Here is a 25,756-nt window from a genome sequence, read left to right on the forward strand (position 1 = left end):
TCAGCACATTCAACTATGTAAAGAAAAAAGTATTTAATAAGATTATTTCATTCATTCAGATCTAGGATGTGTTATTTTAGTGTTTTGAGCAGTGTATATAAAATGAACATATCCATTTTAATACAGACTAGCTCAAAATATTACTATTCATTGAAAATGACAAATTACCCAATGGACGTTGAAACTTTTTTGGTAAGTGGGGATGCAGCTGCTCCTTTAACGCCATTGCTCAGGCGCCTATGAAACTTGGTGTACACAAATATAGTGCAGATGTACTTACATTCACACACATTCCAAGTATATATTTAGTAACATTTTTGTTGATGACTTTGAGACCACCTACCACAACAATCTACTTCAGTTGACCACTTTACACTACTGGTATAACATTATTATTTTCTATTGGCAATGCTGCTTATCAATGATTATAATGTACACTGGTAGATAACTTATAAGTTAGATGGTGAAAGAACGCCATCTCCTGGAAAATAAAAACATTGCGTGCGTGTACATTTCTATGCGTTTGGTACAAGACACACATCCTATCCTACAACATCCTCCAACGGCTTAACAGTATTAAAATAATAACACTATAATAAATAGGCAACCTGAAATCCAATGCGCCTGGAGGTGGCCCAACAAATCGCCACACAGAGTACTGTGGTCAGCGAAAGACTCAAGATTGGGACAGTTCCTATATTTTCAACATGAAAATGGAAGAACAATGATACAGTCAATGACATGGGCACACGGTCAAAGGCTTATGGCTAGAAATGTGTTAGCGGTTTATCTTCATGGTCGAACAAGAAAAAGTAAACTGACGACTACAGACACTTTTCTGCCGATTCTCCCTCCACCTTCCCTCTTCAGAGATATGTCCTCTTCTAGGGGGATACACAATCATTCCTTTAAGGCAACCATGGCATACGTACAGTCAGTGCCTTTCAGAAAGTATTCACACCCCTATAGCTTGTTTTTGGACACAGGTCCAGGAATGGCTAAATGATTGCAATATTTACCTGGAGCTAACCCTGCAGATAGCACTACTGGGTGATCTGAAAAGTCATAGTCAATCGATCAATAATATAATAATACTTTTAGCAAAAATGTTTATATTCAATTTACGATCTGTAGAAACAATGAGAACAGAAAGGTTCAGAACTTTTGTAAAACATCACATTACAGTTGAAAAATATATGGCAAATAGAAATCCAATATGGATGGTGTTAAGAGATAGATGGGAGGTGTTGAATGGAACTGAAGGATGGGACTAATAACAACAACTAATAACAACAAGATAACTAATGTAAAGCATACTGTGTCCATAATAAGTATATAGGTTATAGGTTGAGAGCTTTTGTGAAAGAGCACAGTTAGAAAAATATGGCATATAGAAGCAAACCAGATGGACATCATGAAAATGATCGGAGGAAGTTCAGGAGTAAAATAAAATGTATATAGTATGTATGGGCTGGAAGTAGAGGCGTAAGCGTTGTTGTTCACTAGTTTACTCCAATTGGGGAAAGGGTGGTGGGGTTGGAAAGTAATGAAGGGAAATATAATTTTAAAAAGGATATGTGTGTGTATGGATGTATGTATATATGTATATATGTGTGTGTATGTATGTGTGTGTATGTATGTGTATGTGTGTTTATAGTCCCCTGTAGCTCAGTTGGTAGAGCATGGTGCTTGCAACGCCAGGGTTGTGGGTTCGTTTCCCACGGGGGGCCAGTATGAAAATGTATGCACTCACTAACTGTAAGTCGCTCTGGATAAGAGCGTCTGCTAAATGACTAAAATGTATATATATATATGTGTGTGTATATATATATACAGTGGGGGAAAAAAGTATTTAGTCAGCCACCAATTGTGCAAGTTCTCCCACTTAAAAAGATGAGAGGCCTGTAATTTTCATCATAGGTACACGTCAACTATGACAGACAAATTGAGAATTTTTTTCTACAGAAAATCACATTGTAGGATTTTTATTGAATTTATTTGCAAATTATGGTGTAAAATAAGTATTTGGTCACCTACAAACAAGCAAGATTTCTGTCTCTCACAGACCTGTAACTTCTTCTTTAAGAGGCTCCTCTGTCCTCCACTCGTTACCTGTATTAATGGCACCTGTTTGAACTTGTTATCAGTATAAAAGACACCTGTCCACAACCTCAAACAGTCACACTCCAAACTCCACTATGGCCAAGACCAAAGAGCTGTCAAAGGACACCAGAAACAAAATTGTAGACCTGCACCAGGCTGGGAAGACTGAATCTTCAATAGGTAAGCAGCTTGGTTTGAAGAAATCAACTGTGGGAGCAATTATTAGGAAATGGAAGACATACAAGACCACTGATAATCTCCCTCGATCTGGGGCTCCACGCAAGATCTCACCCCGTGGGGTCAAAATGATCACAAGAACGGTGAGCAAAAATCCCAGAACCACACGGGGGGACCTAGTGAATGACCTGCAGAGAGCTGGGACCAAAGTAACAAAGCCTTCCATCAGTAACACACTACGCCGCCAAAGACTCAAATCCTGCAGTGCCAGATGTGTCCCCCTGCTTAAGCCAGTACATGTCCAGGCCCGTCTGAAGTTTGCTAGAGTGCATTTGGATGATCCAGAAGAGGATTGGGAGAATGTCATATGGTCAGATGAAACCAAAATAACTTTTTGGTAAAAACTCAACTCGTCGTGTTTGGAGGACAAAGAATGCTGAGTTACATCCAAAGAACACCAAACCTACTGTGAAGCATGGGGGTGGAAACATCATGCTTGGGGGCTGTTTTTCTGCAAAGGGACCAGGACGACTGATCCGTGTAAAGGAAAGAATGAATGGGGCCACGTATCGTGAGATTTTGAGTGAAAACCTCCTTCCATCAGCAAGGGCATTGAAGATGAAACATGGCTGGGTCTTTCAGCATGACAATGATCCCAAACATACCGCCCGGGCAACGAAGGAGTGGCTTCGTAAGAAGCATTTCAAGGTCCTGGAGTGGCCTAGCCAGTCTCCAGATCTCAACCCCATAGAAAATCTTTGGAGGGAGTTGAAAGTCCGTGTTGCCCAGCGACCGCCCCAAAACATCACTGCTCTAGAGGAGATCTGCATGGAGGAATGGGCCAAAATACCAGCAACAGTGTGTGAAAACCTTGTGAAGACTTACAGAAAACGTTTGACCTGTGTCATTGCCAACAAAGGGTATATAACAAAGTATTGAGAAATTCATGAAAAATCCTACAATGTGATTTTCTGGATTTCTTTTTCAAATTTTGTCTGTCATAGTTGACGTGTACCTAATTACAGGCCTCTCTCATCTTTTTAAGTGGGAGAACTTGCACAATTGGTGGCTGACTAAATACTTTTTCCCCCCACTGTATGTATGTGTGTGTATATATATATATATATATATATACAGGGAGGGAAAAATTTATTTGATCCCCTGCTGATTTTGTACGTTTGCCCACTGACAAAGAAATGATCAGTCTATAATTTTAATGGTAGGTTTATTTGAACAGTGAGAGACAGAATAACAACAAAAAAATCCAGAAAAACGCATGTCAAAAATGTTATAAATTGATTTGCATTTTAATAAGGGAAATAAGTATTTGACCCCCTCTCAATCAGAAAGATTTCTGGCTCCCAGGTGTCTTTTATACAGGTAACGAGCTGAGATTAGGAGCACACTCTTAAAGGGAGTGCTCCTAATCTCAGCTTGTTACCTGTATAAAAGACACCTGTCCACAGAAGCAATCAATCAATCAGATTCCAAACTCTCCACCATGACCAAGACCAAAGAGCTCTCCAAGGATGTCAGGGACAAGATTGTAGACCTACACAAGGCTGGAATCGGCTACAAGACCATCGCCAAGCAGCTTGGTGAGAAGGTGACAACAGTTGGTGCGATTATTCGCAAATGGAAGAAACACAAAAGAACTGTCAATCTCCCTCGGCCTGGGGCTCCATGCAAGATCTCACCTCGTGGAGTTGCAATGATCATGAGAACGGTGAGGAATCAGCCCAGAACTACACGGGAGGATCTTGTCAATGATCTCAAGGCAGCTGGGACCATAGTCACCAAGAAAACATTTGGTAACACACTACGCCGTGAAGGACTGAAATCCTGCAGAGCCCGCAAGGTCCCCCTGCTCAAGAAAGCACATATACAGGGCCGTCTGAAGTTTGCCAATGAAGATCTGAATGATTTTTTGGTCAGATGAGACCAAAATCGAGCTCTTTGGCATCTACGTGGTCCTCTGTAGCTCAATTGGTAGAGCATGGCGCTTGTAACGCCAGGGTAGTGGGTTCGATCCCTGAGACCACCCATACGTAAAAATTTATGCACACATGACTGTAAGTCGCTTTGGATAAAAGCATCTGCTAAATGGCATATTATTATTTACTCAACTCGCCGTGTTTGGAGGAGGAGGAATGCTGCCTATGACCCCAAGAACACCATCCCCACCGTCAAACATGGAGGTGGAAACATTATGCTTTGGGGGTGTTTTTCTGCTAAGGGGACAGGACAACTTCACCACATCAAAGGGACGATGGACGGGGCCATGTACCGTCAAATCTTGGGTGAGAACCTCCTTCCCTCAGCCAGGGCATTGAAAATGGGTCGTGGATGGGTATTCCAGCATGACAATGACCCAAAACACACGGCCAAGGCAACAAAGGAGTGGCTCAAGAAGAAGCACATTAAGGTCCTGGAGTGGCCTGGCCAGCCTCCAGACCTTAATCCCATAGAAAATCTGTGGAGGGAGCTGAAGGTTCGAGTTGCCAAACGTCAGCCTCGAAACCTTAATGACTTAGAGAAGATCTGCAAAGAGGAGTGGGACAAAATCCCTCCTGAGATGTGTGCAAACCTGGTGGCCAACTACAAGAAACGTCTGACCTCTGTGCTTGCCAACAAGGGTTTTGCCACCAAATACTTATTTCCCTCATTAAAATGCAAATCAATTTATAACATTTTTGACATGCGTTTTTCAGGATTTCTTTGTTGTTATTCTGTCTCTCACTGTTCAAATAAACCTACCATTAAAATTATAGACTGATCATGTCTTTGTCAGTGGGAAAACATACAAAATCAGCAGGGGATCAAATACTTTTTCCCTCACTGTATATATATATATATATATATATATAGATATTTGCGAGAAAAAAAAAACATATGGGGGATTGGAAGTGATGCAGACAATTACATTGATGGAAGTTACAATCTATCTGAAATATTAAAGCTGATCTACCCCCTAAAGAAAAAAATTAAAAAAAGGATTCACACCCCTATACTTTTTCTAAATGTTGTGTTATAGCCTGAATTTAAAATAGATTACATTTAGATTTTTTGTCACTGGCCTACACACACAATAAGACATCATGCCAAAGTGGAATTATGATTTTTGATTTTTTTTTCAATTAATAGAAAATGGAAAGCTGAAATGTCTTGAGTCAAAGTATTCAAACCCTTTGTTATGGCAAGCTTCAATAAGTTCAGGAGTAAAAATTTGATTAAGAAGTCATCAAGTAGCATGGACTCGCTCACTCTGTGTGCAATAATAGTGTTTAACATGATTTTTGAATGACTACCTCATCACTGTACCCCACACATACAGATAATTGTAAGGTCCCTCAGTCGAGCAGTGAATTTCAAACACAGATTAAACTACAAAGACCAGGGAGGTTTTCCAATGCCTCACAAAGGGCCCCATTGGTAGATGGGTAAAAATGAAAAGCAGACAATGAATATCCCTTTGAGCATGGTGAAGTTATTAATTACACTTTGGATGTTACAGTATCTCACAAAAGTGAGTATACCCCTCACATTTTTGTAAATATTTGAGTATATCTTTTCATGTGACAACACTGAAGAAATGACACTTTGCTACAATGTAAAGTAGTGAGTGTATAGCTTGTATAACAGTGTAAATTTGCTGTCCCCTCAAAATAACACAACACACAGCCATTAATGTCTAAAACGCTGGCAACAAAAGTGAGTACACCCCTAGGTGAAAATGTCCAAATTGGGCCCAATTAGCCATTTTCCCTCCCCGGTGTCATGTGACTCGTTAGTGTTACAAGGTCTCAGGTGTGAATGGGGAGCAGGTGTGTTAAATTTGGTGTCATCACTCTCACACTCCCTCATACTGGTCACTGGAAGTTCAACATGGCACCTCATGGCAAAGAACTCTCTGAGGATCTGAAAAAAAGAATTGTTGCTCTACATAAAGATGGCCTGGGCTATAAGAAGATTGCTAAGACCCTGAAACTGAGCTGCAGCACGGTGGCCAAGACCATACAGCGGTTTAACAGGACAGGTTCCACTCAGAACAGGCCTCGCCATGGTCGACCAAAGAAGTTGAGTGCATGTGCTCAGCGTCATATCCAGAGGTTGTCTTTGGGAAATAGACGTATGAGTGCTGCCAGCATTGCTGCAGAGGTTGAAGGGGTGGGGGGTCAGCCTGTCAGTGCTCAGACCATACGCCGCACACTGCATCAAATTGGTCTGCATGGCTGTCGTCCCAGAAGGAAGCCTCTTCTAAAGATGATGCACAAGAAAGCCCGCAAACAGTTAGCTGAAGACAAGCAGACTAGCAGACTAGCTCAGCTGGTAGAGCACGGCGCTTGTAACGCCAAGGTAGTGGGTTCGATCCCCGGGACCACCCATACACAAAAATATATGCACGCATGACTGTAAGCGTCTGCTAAATGGCATATTATATTATAAGGACATGGATTACTGGAACCATTTCCTGTGGTCTGGTGAGACCAAGCTAAACTTATTTGGTTCAGATGGTGTCAAGCGTGTGTGGCGGCAACCAGGTGAGGAGCACAAAGACAAGTGTGTCTTGCCTACAGTCAAGCAAGGTGGTGGGAGTCTCATGGTCTGGGGCTGCATGAGTGCTGCCGGCACTGGGGAGCTACAGTTCATTGAGGGAACCATGAATGCCAACATGTACTGTGACATACTGAAGTAGAGCATGATCCCCTCCCTTCGGAGACTGGGCCGCAGGGCAGTATTCCAACATGATAACGACCCCAAACACACCTCCAAGACGACCACTGCCTTGCTAAAGAAGCTGAGGGTAAAGGTGATGGACTGGCCAAGCATGTCTCCAGACCTAAACCCTATTGAGCATCTGTGGGGCATCCTCAAACGGAAGGTGGAGGAGTGCAAGGTCTCTAACATCCACCAGCTCTGTGATGTTGTCATGGAGGAGTGGAAGAGGACTCCAGTGGCAACCTGTGAAGCTCTGGTGAACTCCATGCCCAAGAGGGTTAAGGCAGTGCTGGAAAATGATGGTGGCCACACAAAATATTGACATTTTGGGCCCAATTTGGACATTTTCACTTAGGGGTGTACTCACTTTTGTTGCCAGTGGTTTAGACATTAATGGCTGTGTGTTGTTATTTTGAGGGGACAGCAAATTTACACTGTTATACAAGCTGTACACACTACTTTACATTGTAGCAAAGTGTCATTTCTTCAGTGTTGTCACATGAAAAGGTATACTCATATTTACAAAAATGTGAGGGGTGTACTCACTTTTGTGAGATACTGTATATCAATACACCCAGTCACTACAAAGATACAGGCGTCCTTCCTAACTCAGTTGTCAGAGAGGAAAGAAACCGCTCAGGGATTTCACCATGAGGCCAATGGTGACTTTAAAAGAGTAACAGTGTTTAATGGCTGTGATAGACTTACACAGAAAGACACTCAGCTGTAATCGCTGCCAAAGGTGCTTCCATAAAAGTATTGATTCAGGGTTGTGAATACTGATGTTGGAAAGCAATAATTTGTTTAGTAGCTACATCCTGTTTTTGTGTCCATTGGAGGATGTACAGGCTGCAAATAAAACAATTGAAACAGCCCCTCAAGACAGGGTACATCAGCTACAAATGTCATTTTTTATTATTATTTTAAATAATGTTGAAATAAATGGGATATGATCCACAGAAAATACATGGTCAAGTGACTTTTTTGTTTAAAAAAAAAAAGTATATATATATATATATACACACACACTCAGCAGAAATATATCCAGGGTGGGAGAGACCTTGCGAACAAATTAGACTTGTTCAAGTCTTCTTGCTGCCTAGGGACCGTAAGTATGAACTGGGGGCATATCCACAAAGCGTCTCAGAGTAGAACATATTTCATGAGCTGTCCTAACCAGTTAACCAGTAGGTGTCTTGATAATAGAAAAAGGCAGCAAGTCAGTAGAGTTGTTAAAATAATGTTTTGATTTTCTATAGGAACCATGCATAAATAATCTAGACCTACATGAAACAGTATCTTGCACTTGATGTGAAAATGATTTCTTATGAGCCCTATTTCACATGATATACCTAACCACACAGGCTAATAAATAATCCGTTTTTTAAATGTATTATTTAATTAACCTACATGTTATTTCAAGTTATCAATTTGGAGTACAATATCACGTTGTTAAAATATGCCTAAATTGGGCATGTATGCCTATAAATTGGGCAATTGAAGGCATCTAGGATCTATGTTAAATTTGAGTTCGATGTAAATGATAGCTTTCAATCGTTTTATGCAACACTATCAGCAAGTGATTTGATGACAACTGTGCCAAAGCGATTTAGAGTTGTTAAACGGGAGTGACGAGTGTGTTGATATAACGGTATAATTATAAAAATACCGCTTTTAACAACAATCAGAATTGGTAAAGAATTTCAAAAGGTTATGTATGCCAACAAATTACAATTAAGAGTAGGCAAAGTGATCGTGTCAGATGTAAATTATATATATATATATATATTCTATCTAATTGTCACGTTCACCGTGATTGTCTGAAGCGTGCTATATAGTTCATAGCTGCCGATGCCTCATCGCGATTGTTTATTCCCCATTATTTGCAACAATGTCATTGAGCGTCATCACTACCTTTCCTTTGCGGTACCTCAAACGGTCGTGATTACAAACTGAGATGAACTTTTATGAATTGATTTTACTTCTGGCTGTTTGTCAAAGCAGTGTCTTAAAGGCCCAGTGCAGTCAACAAATGATTTATATACACTACATCAACGCCAGCTTCCTGGACTGCTACAAACAGAAGAATGCGTACATCAGCACTCAAGGTACAAAGATGGCCGGCTATGACACCTGCTAGTTTCACCATCCGAGCCTTTTGCACCAATAATATTTTATGGGCTATTAATTAATTTGTAAGAGGTTCCTTTGGTTCTCAAACTATTGGTATTTTAGTAACACTAAAGTCGCCAGGTAAAATGCATTATGATGTGGTGGATGCATTGGAAGACTTGATCCGGACAATCTGATGATCCTGACTAAATCATTTTGAGTCAGTTGAAAATGTGATGACACATTTGTGTTTTATATAAGGCTTAAAAATCCTTCTTTAACCCATCTCCTCCCCTTCATCTACACACTGATTGAAGTGGATTTAACAAGTGACATCAATAAGGGATCATAGCTTTCACCTGGTCAGTCGGTCATGGAAAGAGCACTCAGTGTACATCTAGTATCACATGACAAACAACTTTAGAGAAGATTAAAGGCCCAGTGCAGTCAAAAAAGGGATTTTCCTGTGTTTTATATACATTTCCACACTATGAGGTTGGAATACTACTGTGAAATTGTGAAAATGATAATGCCCTTTTCGCGTAAGAGCTGTTTGAAAAGACTGCCTGAAATGTCATCCTGTTTTGGTGGGTTGGAGCTTTGGCCTTTCCATGGTGACCTCACCATGCGGTAAATTAGTTAATGGACCAATAAGACAGTTCCAAACCTCTCAGCCAATAACAGCTAGTTCAGTTTTTCCCTCCCCACTCAGACCCCTCCCAGACAGTCCTAGCAAAATTCTTGATTGGGAAATTAGTCTTAACGTATCGGCCTCAAGGCCTTCGTCAGAGCCTTCAAAAAGCTCTGATGAAGTCCTTGAGGCCGATACGTAAAGCTTATTAAAGAGCAGTGATACTATCAAGAGCAGTGTGCAGGTTTCTTCTTTTTTTTCTCATCTTATTCAACTGTTACCATGCACCTGCAAAAAAGATAGCTCAGATGTGCGAATACCTTTTGAATTTTGAATACCTTTTACATTTTTGTTTAATTTAAAACAATCACAATAAGGTACTTAAATTGCTACCCAGAAATGATTTGATAGAGATTTTTAAAAATAGCTGCATTTAACATCATCCTAAAACCTACTTTGAGTTAGGATTATTTATTTTTTTATGTTGTCTTAAAACCAGTCCTAGGACCTTTTCTGAGATGCTTTGCAGATACAGGCCCTCCGCTAATAGCCCGGCTCCACTCCATTCAGATTATGTTCAGTATATCCACATGGGCAGTGATATCGACTGAAATGAAAGCCAAAATCAAACTTCAAAAAATTTAAAGATTTTATAAAACTTCCATTTCAAAAACAAAGACCTGGATACAGTTCTACTTTTCAAATTAACATTTCTTACTACAAAGAAAAAAAGACAAAACAAAACACACGCTAAGGAAAAACAAAACAACTATCATAATCAACTCCCTTTGGTAAAAACTGTCTTGCATTTACATTTTTCATATACGTACTAACTTCAGCCATTTCTCACTAAAGTCCACAGTAAGCTTGGAAAGTATTACTAGCACAACAACGCAGATCTCAGTCATAAAAAAGGTCTGACACTATGTACAGTTTATTTACAATGTGTGGATAGTCCATCCATAATGATCTCTGTTTATGTGTAGAAGCTGGTGTATTGGCGTAGTAGGGCATTGCCAGCAACTTCAAAAGGTTGAATATCAGGGCGGCCAGGATTAGCTGTGTTTATATACTTATAATAAATATACACACACACACACACACACACACACCAGAATACATTTCATATTCTGACATTCACAAGCTATACAATTTTACAGTCTGAGACACAACAGAATTGTGTGGCTAATCTACTTGTCTTTTTACATTAAACGCAACAGTGCTTTTCACTCCTCACCCCACAATGCTGCTTGTGACTCAGGCCTCGTTCTCTTAATGCGGCCTTGTGGTTGAAAAGGAAAGGTGACCAATAAGAAACATCTTGTTCTCGTTTTGAAGTGATGGGTTATTGTGATTTGGCCCTAACACAGGGACGTCGCTGTGCCAGATCGTTTCAACTACAGTCTGCTTTGAGCTCCATGCACCCATGAAACCGTGGCAACTCAAACTCAACCCCATCGTAGTTAAGTGCACTTATCCCTCAAAACTATTTTCCACGGATACCGCAGTTACACCGTCAAAAGTAATCTTTGACAACAGAATCCTTATTCTGATGTCTTCATATATTACTATGTCTGTCATTAACAAACAACCAAACCCCAGCATACTGACTGAGCGCAAGTGATGTTACCTAGCAGGCACCTCTAGGGAGCACACAGTGCAAGTTTATCAAAAGCCTTTTATTAAAGGCCTGAAGACCATGATTTGTGAAATGGTTTGGTCTGCTGGTAAGAGCTCAGGTCAGTAACTGTGGCTAGATTTCAACCAACAGGACAACTCCCTACGTTTTGGCACCGAAAGCCCTGCAAAAGTGGGCACAGCTAAAAACGCCGGTTAAAAACAGTGATCCAGTCGCCCCTGGTAAGATCTGGCAGCTAGTTGTGTTGTGCTCCCATATCAGCCTTAGAAAGTTGTTGATAAGCCCTCTCCTCCTCACCCATTCCTGACCTGTCCTACTATATAATCCCAACCCCCCCCCTCCATTCCTGGTGGGTTATGGTGCATTGAAGGGTGAGCCGTATTTGACACGGTACTTGTTGATGTTCATGAAGTGGAGGATCTCTGGCTCGCGGGTGGTGGTGCATGGCACCAGGCCGTCACGCCCCTCTCCCATCAGCCACTTGTTGGTCTCAGCGGCCATGTCGCGAGTGACGTGCTCCTTCACCCAGGAGTCGACCCAGGCCTGGAAGCGTTTGTGCAGCCGAGTGCTCACTCTCTCGTGTGACTACAGGTGAAAAGGAGAGGGGGACACCGTGGTCATGATACTGCTGTGTTAAAAAAAAAACAGAACTCAACACAGAAAATATAGGTTTCTAAGGTATCTCTCACACAATTGGTGGTCATTTAGAGCAGTGGTTCCCAAACAGTAAGGCGCACGAGGGATCGGCGGGGGGGGCGCAGGCGTCCCACCCCAAAAAGGAACTCAGTCTGGCATTCAGCGTACTCTTGAAAGTTGTAATAGTATAAAAAGTTTGGGAACCACTGATTCACAGGATGGTTACTAGTTTAACCGACTTGAATAACAAGTCACAAATAGGATTGTGTCTATTAAAAGGCCACAAAGGGTAATATGTACAGCTCCACTACTCTAAGAGGGTAGTGGGAGAGGAATATGAGTAAATGGGAGGAGAGGTGAATACCTGGTGAGCACGCAGCAAGGCAGTGCGTCGGTACATGTAGTCCTCAGACTTGAAGACATACACCATCTTGTAGGAGTTGAGCTTGAACATACATTCCATTTGAAGGTTTTCAGCGCTCTCCATGGACTTTTTCTCTCCCTCGCTGGCCTCCTTCTCTAGCTGCTCCCTACCCCTTTGGAACTTCCGTATCCGACGAAGGTTCCTGATTAGAAAAGGTTCCAGGTTAGGCTAGTCAAAGCTAAGGCTCGCTCCTTTGGGGCATTTTGCACCATTTCTCTCTTGAAAGGCAACTGTAAGAGAATAAAAAAAATAGGGTTTGACACTAACCTGGGAAGGAAGACGGGTTTCTGAGCAAGGTGTTCCCGCAACTCTGGAGAGGTAGAGTCAGAATTCAGGTAGCGACCCACGTAATCTGACCAGCGCTAGAAAATACAAAACAAATCCACTCAATACGCAGACCAGCTGCCAAAATAAAAAGGTTAGCAGTGATAACACACATCTACCATTTACCACAACACTAAAAACAACTTTCAACTACATGGGTTCACAGATTCTTTTGATTGCATGTTGTTGTCAATCTTCCCCATTGGTCAAATACAGTATAACAAAAAATCCAGGTGCGCCAATTAAGTGGCAGAAAGCTGAGAGGTGCCTGGGTTCACACAGGAGAAAATCAAAGCATATATTTGTACTGCGCTGTCTATTACCTCTGCCTCCATGGGTTCATCAGAGTTCTCCTCCTCGGTGTCCAGAAGCTCCACCGTCAGCTGAACATGGCCTCGGTTCTTCAGAAACATAAGCTGTGGCGAGAGCGAAGGAAGAAAGGCAGGAGAGGCGAGAGAAAGATGACATTAGGGTATATGCGTGCGATAGTCAGAAACCGACATCACAGAAGAAAACCCAATTTCTGACAGTGGTGGATCTACCTTGAAGCAATTCTCGTCAGACATGATCTGCTCCGCCTTGCGCTGGTAGCATCCCTCTGTGGAAGCTCTGGATGTCTGGGTGGGAAGGGGACCTCCGGTGGCCCCGTTGGTGCTCTCTGCTAGGTACAGGTCTGTCACCTGCACGCAGATCTCGTCACTCACTATGTGCTGGAGCTGCAGACACAGAAAAAGAGGAAGAGCTGAGTGGAGAAAAGTGCACGAGGTCTAGACCAGCAGAACCAACCTGTAAAAAAAAATGCTTTAACAAAAACTGAAAACAGGTTTAGGATTGGCTCATCAACCTGGAGGATCAAAAAGGTAGCTATGATACCAGGAACTAGCTCAAATCTAGTGTAAAAGAGTAGCAGTAACGAGGGGCTACTGACCTGCCTGACGATGCTCTGGATGAGTTTGTCCATGGTGAATGCGGTGTAGGCATGGATGGTGAACATCTCCCGGAGTGAGTCCTCGTACTGAGCCGACTCCATGTTGCCATCCAGAAGGTTCCGCACCATCTCCAGGAAGGAAGAGTAGTAGTCCTCCACCTCGATATCCACTGCAGGTAGGGAAAAACCAGACTGTCAGAGACTGACCATGGCATTATGCATTTGGGTTCAACCAATGTACAGATTACATTTAAATAGAGGACTGCATTCCCGCGGGATGCCCGCAGGACCTGCGGCGCGGTCAGCATTTTTCATGCTGCGGGTGGGAGTGGGCGGTCAGACAGACAAATATTTGTGTTGTCCTGCAGAGTTGGAAACGATAATCTTTCCGCTTTGAATGCTTTAGCCTAGGCCTACCCATTGTATTAAAAGCATGTCGCATGACTCACACACTCAGAATTCGCTGCTTCAAGTTCAGTAGCCTACCTCTCCTCTTCTAGTTGGGCATGTGAGATGAAGTGCGCCTAGTATATGTGTGATTTCATTGAAATAGGGTAGGCTGCCTATGCATGGGCCGAGAACCACTGGCAGTTACACTACATGGTCAAAAGTATGTGGACCCCCCTTCAAATTATTTGATTTGTCCATTTCAGCCACACCCGTTTCTGACAGGTGTATAAAATCGAGCACACAGCCATGCAATCGCCATAGACACACATAGGCAGTAGAATGGCCTTACTGAAGAGATCAGTGACTTTCAACGTGGCACCATCATAGGATGCCACCTTTCCAACAAGTCAGTTCGTCAAATTTCTGCCCTGCTAGAGCTGCTCTGGTCAACTGTAAGTGCTGTTATTGTGAAGTGGGAATGTCTAGGAGCAACAACGGCTCAGCCGTGAAGTGGTAGGCCACACAAGATCACAGTACGGGACCGCCGAGTGCTGAAGCACGTAAAGATCATTTGTCCTCGGTTGCAACACTCACTGAGTTCCAAACTGCCTCTGGAAGCAACTTCAGCACAATAACTGTTCTTCGGGAGCTTCAAGAAATGGGTTTCCATGGCCGAGCAGCCGCACACAAGCCTAAGATCACCATGCGAATGGCAAGCGTTGGCTGGAGTGGCGTAAAGCTCGCTGCCATTGGACTCTGGAGCAGTGGAAACGCATTCACTGGAGTCCGATGGACGAATCTGGGTTTGGCGGATGCCAGGAGAACGCTACCTGCCCGAATGCAGTGCCAACTGTGAAGTTTGGCAGAGGAGGAATAATGGTCTGGGCTGTTGTTCAAGGTTCTGACTAGGCCCCTTAGTTCCAGTGAAGGGAAATCTTAACGCTACAGCATACAATGACATTCTAGACGATTCTGCGCTTCCAACTTTGTGGCAACAGTTTGGGGAAGGCTCTTTCCTGTTTCAGCATGATAATGCCCCAGTGCACAAAGGTCCATACAGAAATGGTTTGTCGAGATCAGTGTGGAAGAACTTGACTGGCCTGCACAGAGCCCTGACCTCAACCCCAATGAACACCTTTGGGATGAAGAATTGGAACGCCGACTGCGAACCAGGCCTAATTGCCCAACATCAGTGCCCAACCTCACTAATGCTTGTGGCTGAATGGAAGCAAGTCCTGCAGCAATGTTCCAACATCTAGTGGAAAGCCTTCCCAGAAGAGCAGCAAAGGGGGGACCAACTCCATATTAATGCCCATGATTTTGGAATGAGATGTTCGACGAGCAGGTGTCCACATACTTTTGGCCACGTGGTGTATCTTTCCAAGGAATTGTACTTCCTAAATATGATTAAGGCTATAGTTTACTACATTGCCAAGGAATAAATATTGATCAACCATATTTGTCTCCGTCTGAAATTCGTATCACTCCTAAGGAGGTAGGCTATAAAAATAGCTCAAGAGAAAGTGCAAGCCTCTCCAACTCGGCTCTCGTCAAACTACATCTAGCATATTGGCTGATATAACCCAGTAATACCGATAGCTTAATATAATTGGCCACGTGAAAATCTCTTGTAATTTCACCTAGGCTATTTCTTAAGATTATCTTTGCGCATTTTGATAATGCCTATAGGCCACAAAATTGCTGGGACCATGGCTGGCAAGTGAGCTATGTCACATACACCTAAAATAACATTGCGGGACTGCGGTTGGGTTTAGGACCAGTTCTTGCGGTAACAGGTGGGAGTCCACTGGCGGGAGGAAGAAATCAGTGCCGCGCAGACCTCTACACTTAAGCACATCTTTTAATACACACTCTGAATAGAAACTTATTTACTGTGCAAAGTAGTATACATTTGACTACATTTGCAGATTACTGCACATACTTGAATGTTTGGCCAAGGGCTATGATTAGCCAAGCTCTAGCTTGCTCAATGCTTCACAGATTCACAGTAGCCCCCGTGTGTCTATGAGACTTACCAATGAAAGTGATGAAAATCAATGAGTGATTGAGTGTGAAAAGGCTATTGCTGTGTGGAAAGAACAGGTTTGTGCTATGAACTCACTGGGCTCTTTCAGTCTCAGCTGGATGGCAGGGTTTTCGTTCTTGTCTCGCTTGAGGCCCAGCCCCTCTCCCTCCCGGTCACGCTCCCGGATGTCCTCCTCAATCTGCCTCTCCGCCTGCCCGTAGATTCGCATCAGCCGCGAGCACAGTGTCTGGTGAAGCCGCAGGAAGATGTACCAGTTATTGTTGACGTAAAATAGATTGTAGGCCTCGGCGCAACTTCGCAGCTTCTGGGCACCAGTGTTGCAGAAGAGGAGCTTGGAGGACTTGTTAGGGCTACCGCCTTGCGCGACGCAATTGAGCTTCTTGGCCACGGCCTCATCCAGCTCCATCTCCTCTACCTCCTCTTCTTCTTCTTCCACGTCCGAGAGCTCGCCGCGCTGGGTGAACAGCATGTCGGGGATCAAGTGGTGAATAATTTGTTTGATCTTGTACTTGTCCTCCTTCTGGATGCCCGTCTGCCGCTTGACGTGGTGGATGATGAGGGCGGCAGCGTCCTCCAGGATCTGGCTGTCCTCGTAGGTCAAAGTCAGGTGGGGGCCGCTGGGCAGTGCGGTGTTCTCTTCCGACGCCTGCTCCTGTCGCTACACCACAACACAAAAGCACACACTTTTCCACCTACGTGCTATTGCATGACCAGCAACATAAAATTCCCAGGATGTAGGATTATATCAATTTTAACATATTGGAATTCTAGAAAACTCTACCTCGTCGTATATGCTCTCAATCTCATTGAGCAGTGTCTTGGATCGTAGCACCTTGGTGTCGTTCTGTTTGAAGTTGATACCTTGGTGGTCGAGAGACTTCAGGTAATACTTCTCATTTTGCTCCCTCCAGATCTTGTTGAAGCCCCTCTGGGCTTCCCTCCACTCCTCCTCCTTGGTCTTTAACCTGAGGACAACACAGGGGAATGAGGATGTCTTGCAGGAGAAAACCTCAAAGTGTGACTAAGGGAAAATATGAATAGTTTTCAACTTTGATGTAAGAACAGGCAGAGTATGCGCATGCATGAAAGATATAGACCCCCACAAAAGCCCTGTACACTAATACATAAACATTGAACCAACAGTTTAGAGAAACTAGGGATAGTTCATCCAAATTACATGCAGAATACACAATACTGCTTTCCTGGTACAGTTTGAGTTTTGGCTTGACACTCACCTCTTTAGCACAATGGGAACAGACACGGCAGGGTTCTTCTTGAGCCCATCGATGATGTCAGGGGCCTTGTCACCGTATATCCTCTGGATGGCCTTGCGGTGGATGACCTCCGGGGAGTCTCCCAGCGTGTTGTCCAGGCGGAACTTGGCCTGCTCCTCGGCAGACATACGGGACAGTTTCCTTTGTACGGTCTCCAGCATGCGGATGGTGGCCAGGTTGGTCTCCAGCACCACGTCCAGCTGGAGGTAAATACACAAGGGAGCGTTAGATGACAAGCACAACATGGGCAAGGGAACACAATAGCATAGATCAGGGATGGGCAACTGGCGGCCCGCCAATTAGTCGTGGTCTTAATTCTACTGTTGAGAGTTAGAATAGAATACACAAGGTGCAATTTCACAATTTGGTTGTGCATCAGCAGACACTCAATTGTCAGCAAATATGTTTTAGATTGGTAAGTTAGTCTAGCGGCCAGCTATCTAAACTTGTAGTAAACATGGTCGAATTACCGACCGGGGTGGGGCCCATTCATCATTAGTTATATTCAAATCTGCAAAAATGTACCTCCACCCTATGGCAAACTGTGTAGAATTGCAGCAAACTTGCTCCAAAACGGCAACATTGGCTAAATGTATAGAATTGCAGGAAATTAACGTTAAAAGCATGAAATGTATCTTCGATGTCACGAGGGGGGCTGATAAAATGGTTTTGCTCGCAGGGGGGTGGGGGGCCTCATGATACGAGTTCCGTTTTTTTGTGGCCCCCACCCCCATCAAAGTTGTCCATCCCTGGCATAGATTGATGTATTTGTCCAAGAAACAGATCGAAACATCGTTTTTTTTATTAATTTGGTGAGAGGACATTTACAGTTTGCGCGGTCGGTCATGGGCTAACTCACCTCGAAGCGTTCATCCTCACATCTGTAGATGTGCTCCTCATACTGGGTCTTTTTGGAGCTCACAAAGGTGGAGTCTTCAGACCAGGAAGGGAAGGACACCCAGGTGTCATTGAGGACCTGGATGAAGCAAGGACACACTAAACATCTTGTGTACATACGTTACACATCTACACATATAAAAAAGGTGTAAAAGAAGACTGTGTGATGCGTAGCTGTGAGGCAACACACCGGTAATAATGCAGCTCCAATATTGCTCTGATTTCACAGAGTAAACCTATAGCAACATGGTTCCGACATCCACTACATTCAGAAAACAGTACACACAGTGAGGAGACTAACTGGAGATTAATTATTTGTGTGAACAGCTGCTAGGTAGGTGTGGTTAACGGCTGGTGAAAAAGGTTCCCTTGAGGGCCTGTTGAATGGCTGTAGTTCTTAAGATTGACTTTGAGGGGCAGTGTTGCACTCACCTCTTTGCACAGTGGCGTTCTCCCGGTGCACTTGGGCTGCATGTAGCTCTTCGGCAGTGCTCTATAGCTCGAGCCTAGTCTCTTACAGGAAGCATAGTCGATCTCCATGGCGATGCCCTCCATGGCACGCTCCTTGGGATAGCGCTCAGTGTGGGACATTTCCCGGTATCCTAGGAAGTTCTTGAACCAATTGAACAGTTCTGGGAATTTCCTGTCAACGAGAGTGGCCATTTTGTTCAGACTATAATTTGTTTTGCTTTAGCCCCACTTAACAAAGCTTTACTGAATGGATTAAATGAATGCATAACCAGTCGAACATGTCAATGATGTGAATCAAGCCCCGACCAATGAGGAGTGGATTAATCTAGACTTAGTCGGTCACTGACTGAGTGAGGCAGTTTCCCAACCTTGGTACTCACCCCAGGAAGGGCAGCACCAGTTGCACCAGCTCGGCCCTGGAGATGACCTCCTGGTTGAAGATGACCAAACAACGCAGGAAGTTGTCATAGGCCTCTGCACTTAGCAAGACCTTCCGCACCTGCAAAAATAAAAAAAATAAAAAACCTGGATGAGACGTCAAGTAAAGACAGATTCAAAAATAATTTTTAAAAGGGCAACATGCAAGTGCCTCATTTCCCCCCCCCGAAGATTAACAATATCATACTGCACCTTCTAAAGCTTTATGGGGGTATTTAGTTCATTACAGCAGGAAATTATAAGCAACTTTTACTCGTTCATATTTAATTCAATTAGTTAAAAACATTTACCTTTCAGGTTATTTAATTCCGTAGCTAATGAAACTAAATGGGGTAGAAAGCCAAGCTCAAATTCACCTTCTCAAAGAACAGAGATTCTGTGCCAACTCCATGTTTGCTGGCCTCTGCCAGGGACGAGTCTTTCAAATTCAGTAACTTGGGCTTCTTCTGCAAGATGGCAAAGACGGGGACAAAAGAGAGTGAGTTCTCAACAGTGATGTAGAAAATATCATGATATCAGTTTATATTGATAAATAATTCAACACAAGCTGTGAATTAGTAGAGCAGCCTGGAAAGCAGCCAGAGGGTAATGCATTTTCGTATCTACAGTGTGCTGATAGAAAAGGGGAGTGTACCTTGACAGGGGGTGTGGCACCTGTACCAGAGTGCATGCGGATCTGGCAGCCGTTCTGATTGGGCCTCTGTTTGTTGTTGAGCTGCGGCTTCTTCGCTGTGCCACCGTGGTCATTCCGCACAGACTCCGCCTTCTCTGCTGTCGTCTTGCTTAACAGCTAGGGAGGACAAGGGACACAACATGGTCAGATAGCTCAGCGGTAGTTGCACCACAATATTACCTCAGCTACTCATTTGAACACCTGCTATCGAAAAGTTACGTCAACCCCTGAATATTATGTCTGATATGGACTTTTGGGGACAAATATAAATGAATACCTTGAACACACTTTATTAGACATACACTGAGTATACCAAACAATGGGAACACCTTCCTAATATTAAGTTGAACACCCCCCTTTGCCCTCAGAACAGCCTCAATTCGTTGGGGCATGGACTCCACAAGGTGTCGAAAGCATTCCACAGGGATGCTGGCCCATGTTGACTCCAATGCTTCCCACAGTTGTGTCAAGTTGGCTGAATGTCCTTTGGGTGGTGGACCATTCTTGATGCACACGAGAAACTGTTGCGCGTGAAAAACCCAACAGCGTTGCAGTTCTTGACACAAACCGGTGCGCCTGGCACCTACTACCATACACCGTTCAAAGGCACTTAAATATTTTGTCTTGCCTATTCACACGCTGAATGGCACACCTACACAATCCATGTCTCAATCGTCTCAAGGCTAAAAATCCTTCTTTAACCTGTCTCCTCCACTTCACCTACACTGACTGAAGTGGATTTAACAAGTGACATCAATAAGTGATCATAGCTTTCACCTGGTCAGGCTGTCATGGAAAGAGCAGGTGTTGTTAATGTTTTGCATACTCAGTGTAGATTCTCAGGGCACAGATAAATGCTTTGTGCTCTACTCACCACCGAGCTGTTGGCATCTGGTAGGAACTGGCCAAACTCCGAGAGAAGGTCCTCCTGGTTCTTGAAGAGCCGGGCCACCTGGGCATAGACCTCCTGCTCTGTCAGGGCTGGGGTGTAGTTCCCTCCTGCCTCCTTAGCATTCCGCTGCTCCTTCTAGAGTTGACAAAGACAAACATTTATATTATGAGTGCTCCAGTTGGAATATTAAGTGATATGTGATCTAAGAGGAAAATTTGGTTTGGCTGCTGACCTGGTAGGTGTGCAGGATCTCCAGGAAGGCTTTGTAGATGTCGGGCTGGCCCTGGAAACGGTTCTTGATTTTGTTGACGTAGTTGATGGCGTGATTGAACTCCACAGGCTGGTTATTCTGCAGCGGAGGGGCGTTGGGCGTGCCAGTGATCGGGATGTGGGGCTGCAGTGTCGGGGATCGGGGGGGGGCATAGGCGGGGATGGACGGATTGGGTTGGCTGCTTGGCGTGAGGGCCGGAGATTGCAGTGGCTGCTAGACAAATACATTCAAACGAACAGATATATAAAAAGCATGTTGGGGGAAAGAACTAACATATTTAACATTTTGGACTGAGAGAACATAGTGGTAAACAAAATATAGGCAAATAATGTGTAATATTTATATATTCACCCACTCACCTTGCTCATCTTGGCAGGGGTTGGCTGTGTGGGAGGGGGCGGGGCAGAGGTGGTGGTGGGGGCTGGCACCTGGGGCTGGAGCGGGGTGGGTGGTCCCGTCAGGGGGATTTGCGAGACAGAGATGCCGTGAGGGGTGATGTGGTGGATCTGACCCGGCGTGGTCACATTGACCAGGTCGTTAGTCGCGACCTCGATCTTGTAGCCCGGTGGCAGGAAGGTGTTGAAGCCCATAATGAGGTCGGGGTGGCCTTTGAAGAGCTGGGATACCCTGCTTATCACCCCTGGAGTGTCAATGCTGTGACAAAACAGAGAAACATATTTGCTTGAAAGGCAGTTAACTTTTGTCATGCTAGAGTAAGAGAGGCGAAACGAAAATGTCAATAGTGAATGACCTCACCTTTGAGACTTGAACTCCTTCATGATGTCCAGGAAATCATTGTAGACTTGAGGCTGGTTGCCAAACTGCAGTTTCACTTGGTCCAGGTAGGACAAAGCATCTTCCACCTGAGAGAAAGACATCCATGACTCTTTGAGTCTGAGCACTGTTCATCTGGGTCTTATTTGATTCTATCTCAGATAAATATATAAATTGCTCTCATTGGGCTGGCCTGGAAAACACCAAACGGGGGGGTGGGGTGGGGTGGGGGGCAGGAGGTCTCACCTTGAGCCTCTGGAACTGCTGCTGGCCCTGGGCTGACGCAGGGGGGTGAGCGTGGCCCTGCATCACAGGGGGCCCGTGGGGCTGGACCGCTGGGCTGTGGTGGTGTACAGCTGGGCTAGGGGCGTGCCCATGGCCACTTGAGTTCTGTGGCACAGTGGGGGCCTGTAGGGGGGCCAACAGAAGTAACTTAGGACTGGATCATTAGGGTGTATACATGCATATAAAGGCATTTATTTTTTGGGGGGGAAATTACTGATTGTTTGATAAATGACGTTCTTGAATTGAATTATCAATTGTTAAATAATTCCAAAGTGTACACAGCCACAGAATATCACTATTAGGGAGGTTACCGCTCATTTATGATTAAAAATAGCAGTTCAAAATGAATGAAACTGTAAACCTTGGTTGTGTGTGTAGCACTGTGTACCTGGTAGCCCTGTGGGACAGAATACTGGATGCTGCCTGCAGTGGGCTGCATGCTGTCGGCCACGGCCTCATACGCGGCCGGCGCCGGGGCCAGGACGCGGTGCTGGAGAGCCTCCGTGCTGCCGGGGAGGCGCCGCTGTTGGGACGCAAATACCGGTTCCTGTTCCTCCAAGCGCCGTTTCATTTTGAACTCATGCTCGAGGGGGCTGAAAAACCTGCGAATGAAACAACTTCAGCATGGAGTCCGGGTAGTCATGGATTTACGGGCCCGTTTTTTTGTCATACTCGCGCAAAAATAGTAAACACTATTAGTGTTTACCTTCTCACTTAAATGAAGACAAAGGTAGCGTCAAAAATATATGTACTATCAGGTAGGTAGGTATACGTTTTGCAAAAAATGTAAGCCTAAACTTAATACACAAACAGGTTGTTTTATTTATTTCAAACATCCATAATAATATGCCATTTAGCAGACGCTTTTATCCAAAGCGACTTACAGTCATGCGTGCATACATTTTTTTGCGTATGGGTGGGTCCCGGGGATCGAACCCACTACCTTGGCGTTGCAAGCGCCGTGCTCTACCAGCTGAGCTACAGACGACCACATCCTGGGAAGAAAGTGTGAGCGTGCCAGTTGTCATTTGAAGCTAAACATGGACATAAAAAGACGACTGGCACGTGTTGAGACAATGTTATAATACTATGTAGACTGAAAACAACCTAGCAGCCAAGGCATGCTGCAGAACTATGAATTACGTAATCGAAACGACACTACAGCACTTGGGTGTATTCAAGACATTACGCCGATTCTGTTGCAAAACGTTTTGCAACAGAAACCGTTTACTCCTAACGGAAAATGTTATGCAACGAAAACGAGAGTTTCTATTGGACAAATTCAGGTAGGTTCCTCCCCGTTTCGTTTGCTTCTTAAAACGGTAAACGGTTTCCGTTGCAAGAGGTAATGAATACACCCCTGATTGAATGTGGCTGACTTGCTACCTCCCATTCAGATCTAGCTACCGTTGTAGTGATTTCTTTCCAGCAATTTCGCATGACAGAAAAATAGTCAAAATATCATGACATCTCTACTTGGTTAGTCTGAATAGTGTTCTAACAAATATATATTATGATGTAATAAAATAGCTAGCTAAGCAGCTGGGTACCATTTCGGGACAGGCTCCTGTAACATAATGCTGCATTTGCTATGCTTAGAAATAGCAAGCTTGCTAGCAAAAGTTTAGCTAGCTAACGTTAGCTATATTTAATTAATATTCCAATCCATCTGTGACTAGACACGTCGTAGGCTATGATGACTAGACCACTAGCTTAATATATGACCGGGTCCATGTTTTTGGTCGGTGCCACATTCAACCTCGGCTGGACGACTCGCAAACTAGCCAACATTTAGTTAACTTAGCAAGCGTCTTCAATCAGGTAGGTAACTAGTTGCCAACACACTCCAAGCTAGTTAACTAACGGCTTATGCTGCTGTGTAGTTTGATTGTAGTCACATGCCATGTCACATGTGACTAGCTTGCTAACAAAACAACCAGCATTTCCCAAATAAAGGCATTGCGAGTAAGTATAAAGGGAACGGCTCATATGCAAGTGTATTGGCCACAACAATAGCTTCGGCCTTATTTTGAAGTCGAAAGTAATGGCCAGTCCCCTGCACCCTCCCCCTCTGCTTTGCGGCCTGTCACCATTTCAGAACACCGACCGCGAGAAGCTGAAGCGATCCAGAGTGTGCCCGCCATTGGAAAACGACTCAAGTATTAAGTGTTTAGAGAAAACATACTAACTAGTTATCATGTTTTCAAATTCCATAGTTAAGACCACCACAACAAAAGATGGGACACTAACGGTGCCTTTTAAAAATGAGCAAACTACCAGTTGTAAAGGTAGGTTTGTTAGTTAGCCAAGCTGTCTTGCTAGCATAATACAACAAACAACACATTGAGAATCGATCCGAGTGGAGCACGGCAGGCTAACTAACTACAGACGGTAGCGGTGCACAATATTCACATGCAAATCGGGATGCTAGCCAAGTCACCAATTGTTTTGCCTAAAATCTTTGCTAAAGAGAACTTCAGCAGTGACTTAAAGTCCCTTTTCCACACACCAGTTTCCCTGAAGTACTAGTTATATCAAAGTTGCTATCGGGAAATAGCTAATTCAAACGAAACAATATTTTTTAATTATTGTCAAATTGAACTCACCCCCTGCCCTGGTAACACAGACTTGAACAGGCACGCTAAAGTTGCAGTCAATTCGTGGGTATGAACTTAAACCTTTGAAAGCCGAAAAGACTAACAGGAGCATGCATATACTTTTGTAAATGAAATAATTTAAACAGCTATAAGTATTTTAACAATCGGTGCCCCGGACCGCAAAAGGAAAATCTTCGTCGAGAGAAAACAACCTCCGCTCCGTTCTTAAGGAAGAGGCGTGGCCACGATTGTGTATTTCTCTTTTCCACCCACTGAACAATGTTATTGGTCGGCGCTCGAAAGAAGCGGCAATGTGGGATGGTATTGTAGTTATTATTGGCAGTTTGAGAAGTCCATCAAATATTAAGCACTCAAAAGGGGTTGTACTTTCACCCGCCACTCTGCACTCAACGTTCGAAAATTAGACTGAACAAAATGCTCGGGAAATAATCAGAATGTTTGTAAACAAAGCCATTCTGGTTGTTCCGGGTTGCAAGCGTCGGAAAGCTGCACTCGAGAACGCAAATGAAACCATATGCAGACCACCGCCGTACTAACTAGATTATCTAATGAAAAATTAATATACTCTTAACATCTCTATAAAATCATCAACACTACTCTTGTTATCAAGCCTCCATTTTTCTATGTTAGCTAGATAACTAGCTTGCTTCGTTCAGAGGAAACGCTAACTACAAAGTTACATTGCCATGGTTGCAGCTGACCTGTATGCTAGTCAGAGCCATGTATTTGTATGTATTTAAATTATATATATATATATATATATGTCAGCTCACTCCAATTGCAATGCTGGATAGATAGCTAATCTGTTCCATATATGAAAATAGCGCCTTAACTGACTTTATTTAATGTTCACCCACCCACATTGTGCAGAATGAATGTAGCCCATCTGTAGCACCCAACTACCTAGTTAGCGGAGTTCCATTTATCACCCTCCTTTTTCAGCTATCTTGTTTGAAGACCTAATGACCGACCACAAGATGCCTGCCAGTGGGTGCGCTAGCTAAATATTCCTGCCTCAGCCATTACATTGGCT

At 43.9% G+C, this 25,756-nt stretch overlaps 1 protein-coding gene across 2 annotated transcripts; it reads right to left on the minus strand.

Annotated features, from left to right (window-relative positions):
• Positions 1-9,945: 9,945 nt before the first annotated feature.
• On the minus strand, positions 9,946-24,898 carry sin3aa (SIN3 transcription regulator family member Aa). 2 transcript variants are annotated; one of them, XM_084168759.1, is made up of 21 exons: positions 24,712-24,898; positions 22,494-22,707; positions 22,067-22,228; positions 21,803-21,909; positions 21,406-21,700; positions 21,008-21,256; positions 20,758-20,910; positions 19,845-20,000; positions 19,567-19,656; positions 19,153-19,271; positions 18,734-18,944; positions 18,264-18,380; positions 17,366-17,604; positions 16,912-17,095; positions 16,206-16,788; positions 13,694-13,863; positions 13,308-13,481; positions 13,089-13,181; positions 12,709-12,803; positions 12,382-12,583; positions 9,946-11,966 (listed from the first exon to the last, which is right to left on the minus strand). In XM_084168759.1, exons 2-21 carry the CDS (start codon positions 22,674-22,676, stop codon positions 11,736-11,738), a joined length of 3,813 nt encoding a protein of 1,270 aa, XP_084024885.1. In that variant the 5' UTR covers positions 22,677-22,707; positions 24,712-24,898; the 3' UTR covers positions 9,946-11,735. The 2 variants fall into 2 exon arrangements, with proteins under 2 accessions (XP_084024885.1, XP_084024884.1); XM_084168758.1 differs by having other exon boundaries at positions 21,008-21,259.
• Positions 24,899-25,756: the final 858 nt, after the last annotated feature.

Source organism: Coregonus lavaretus, assembly GCF_964263955.1.
Source record: "Coregonus lavaretus genome assembly, chromosome: 9".
Taxonomy (NCBI): domain Eukaryota; kingdom Metazoa; phylum Chordata; class Actinopteri; order Salmoniformes; family Salmonidae; genus Coregonus; species Coregonus lavaretus.

What these genes read in the sequence shown, in the direction of transcription:
- sin3aa (XM_084168758.1), bottom strand. Translation starts at nt 22,676, where the DNA reads ATGAAACGGCGCTTGGAGGAACAGGAACCGGTATTTGCGTCCCAACAG. An exon ending in TCCAGAGCATCGTCAGGCAG is followed by an intron (nt 13,482 to 13,693) that starts GTCAGTAGCCCC and finishes CTGTGTCTGCAG; the next exon opens with CTCCAGCACATAGTGAGTGA. An exon ending in CCTTGCTGCGTGCTCACCAG is followed by an intron (nt 11,967 to 12,381) that starts GTATTCACCTCT and finishes TTTCACCTGTAG; the next exon opens with TCACACGAGAGAGTGAGCAC.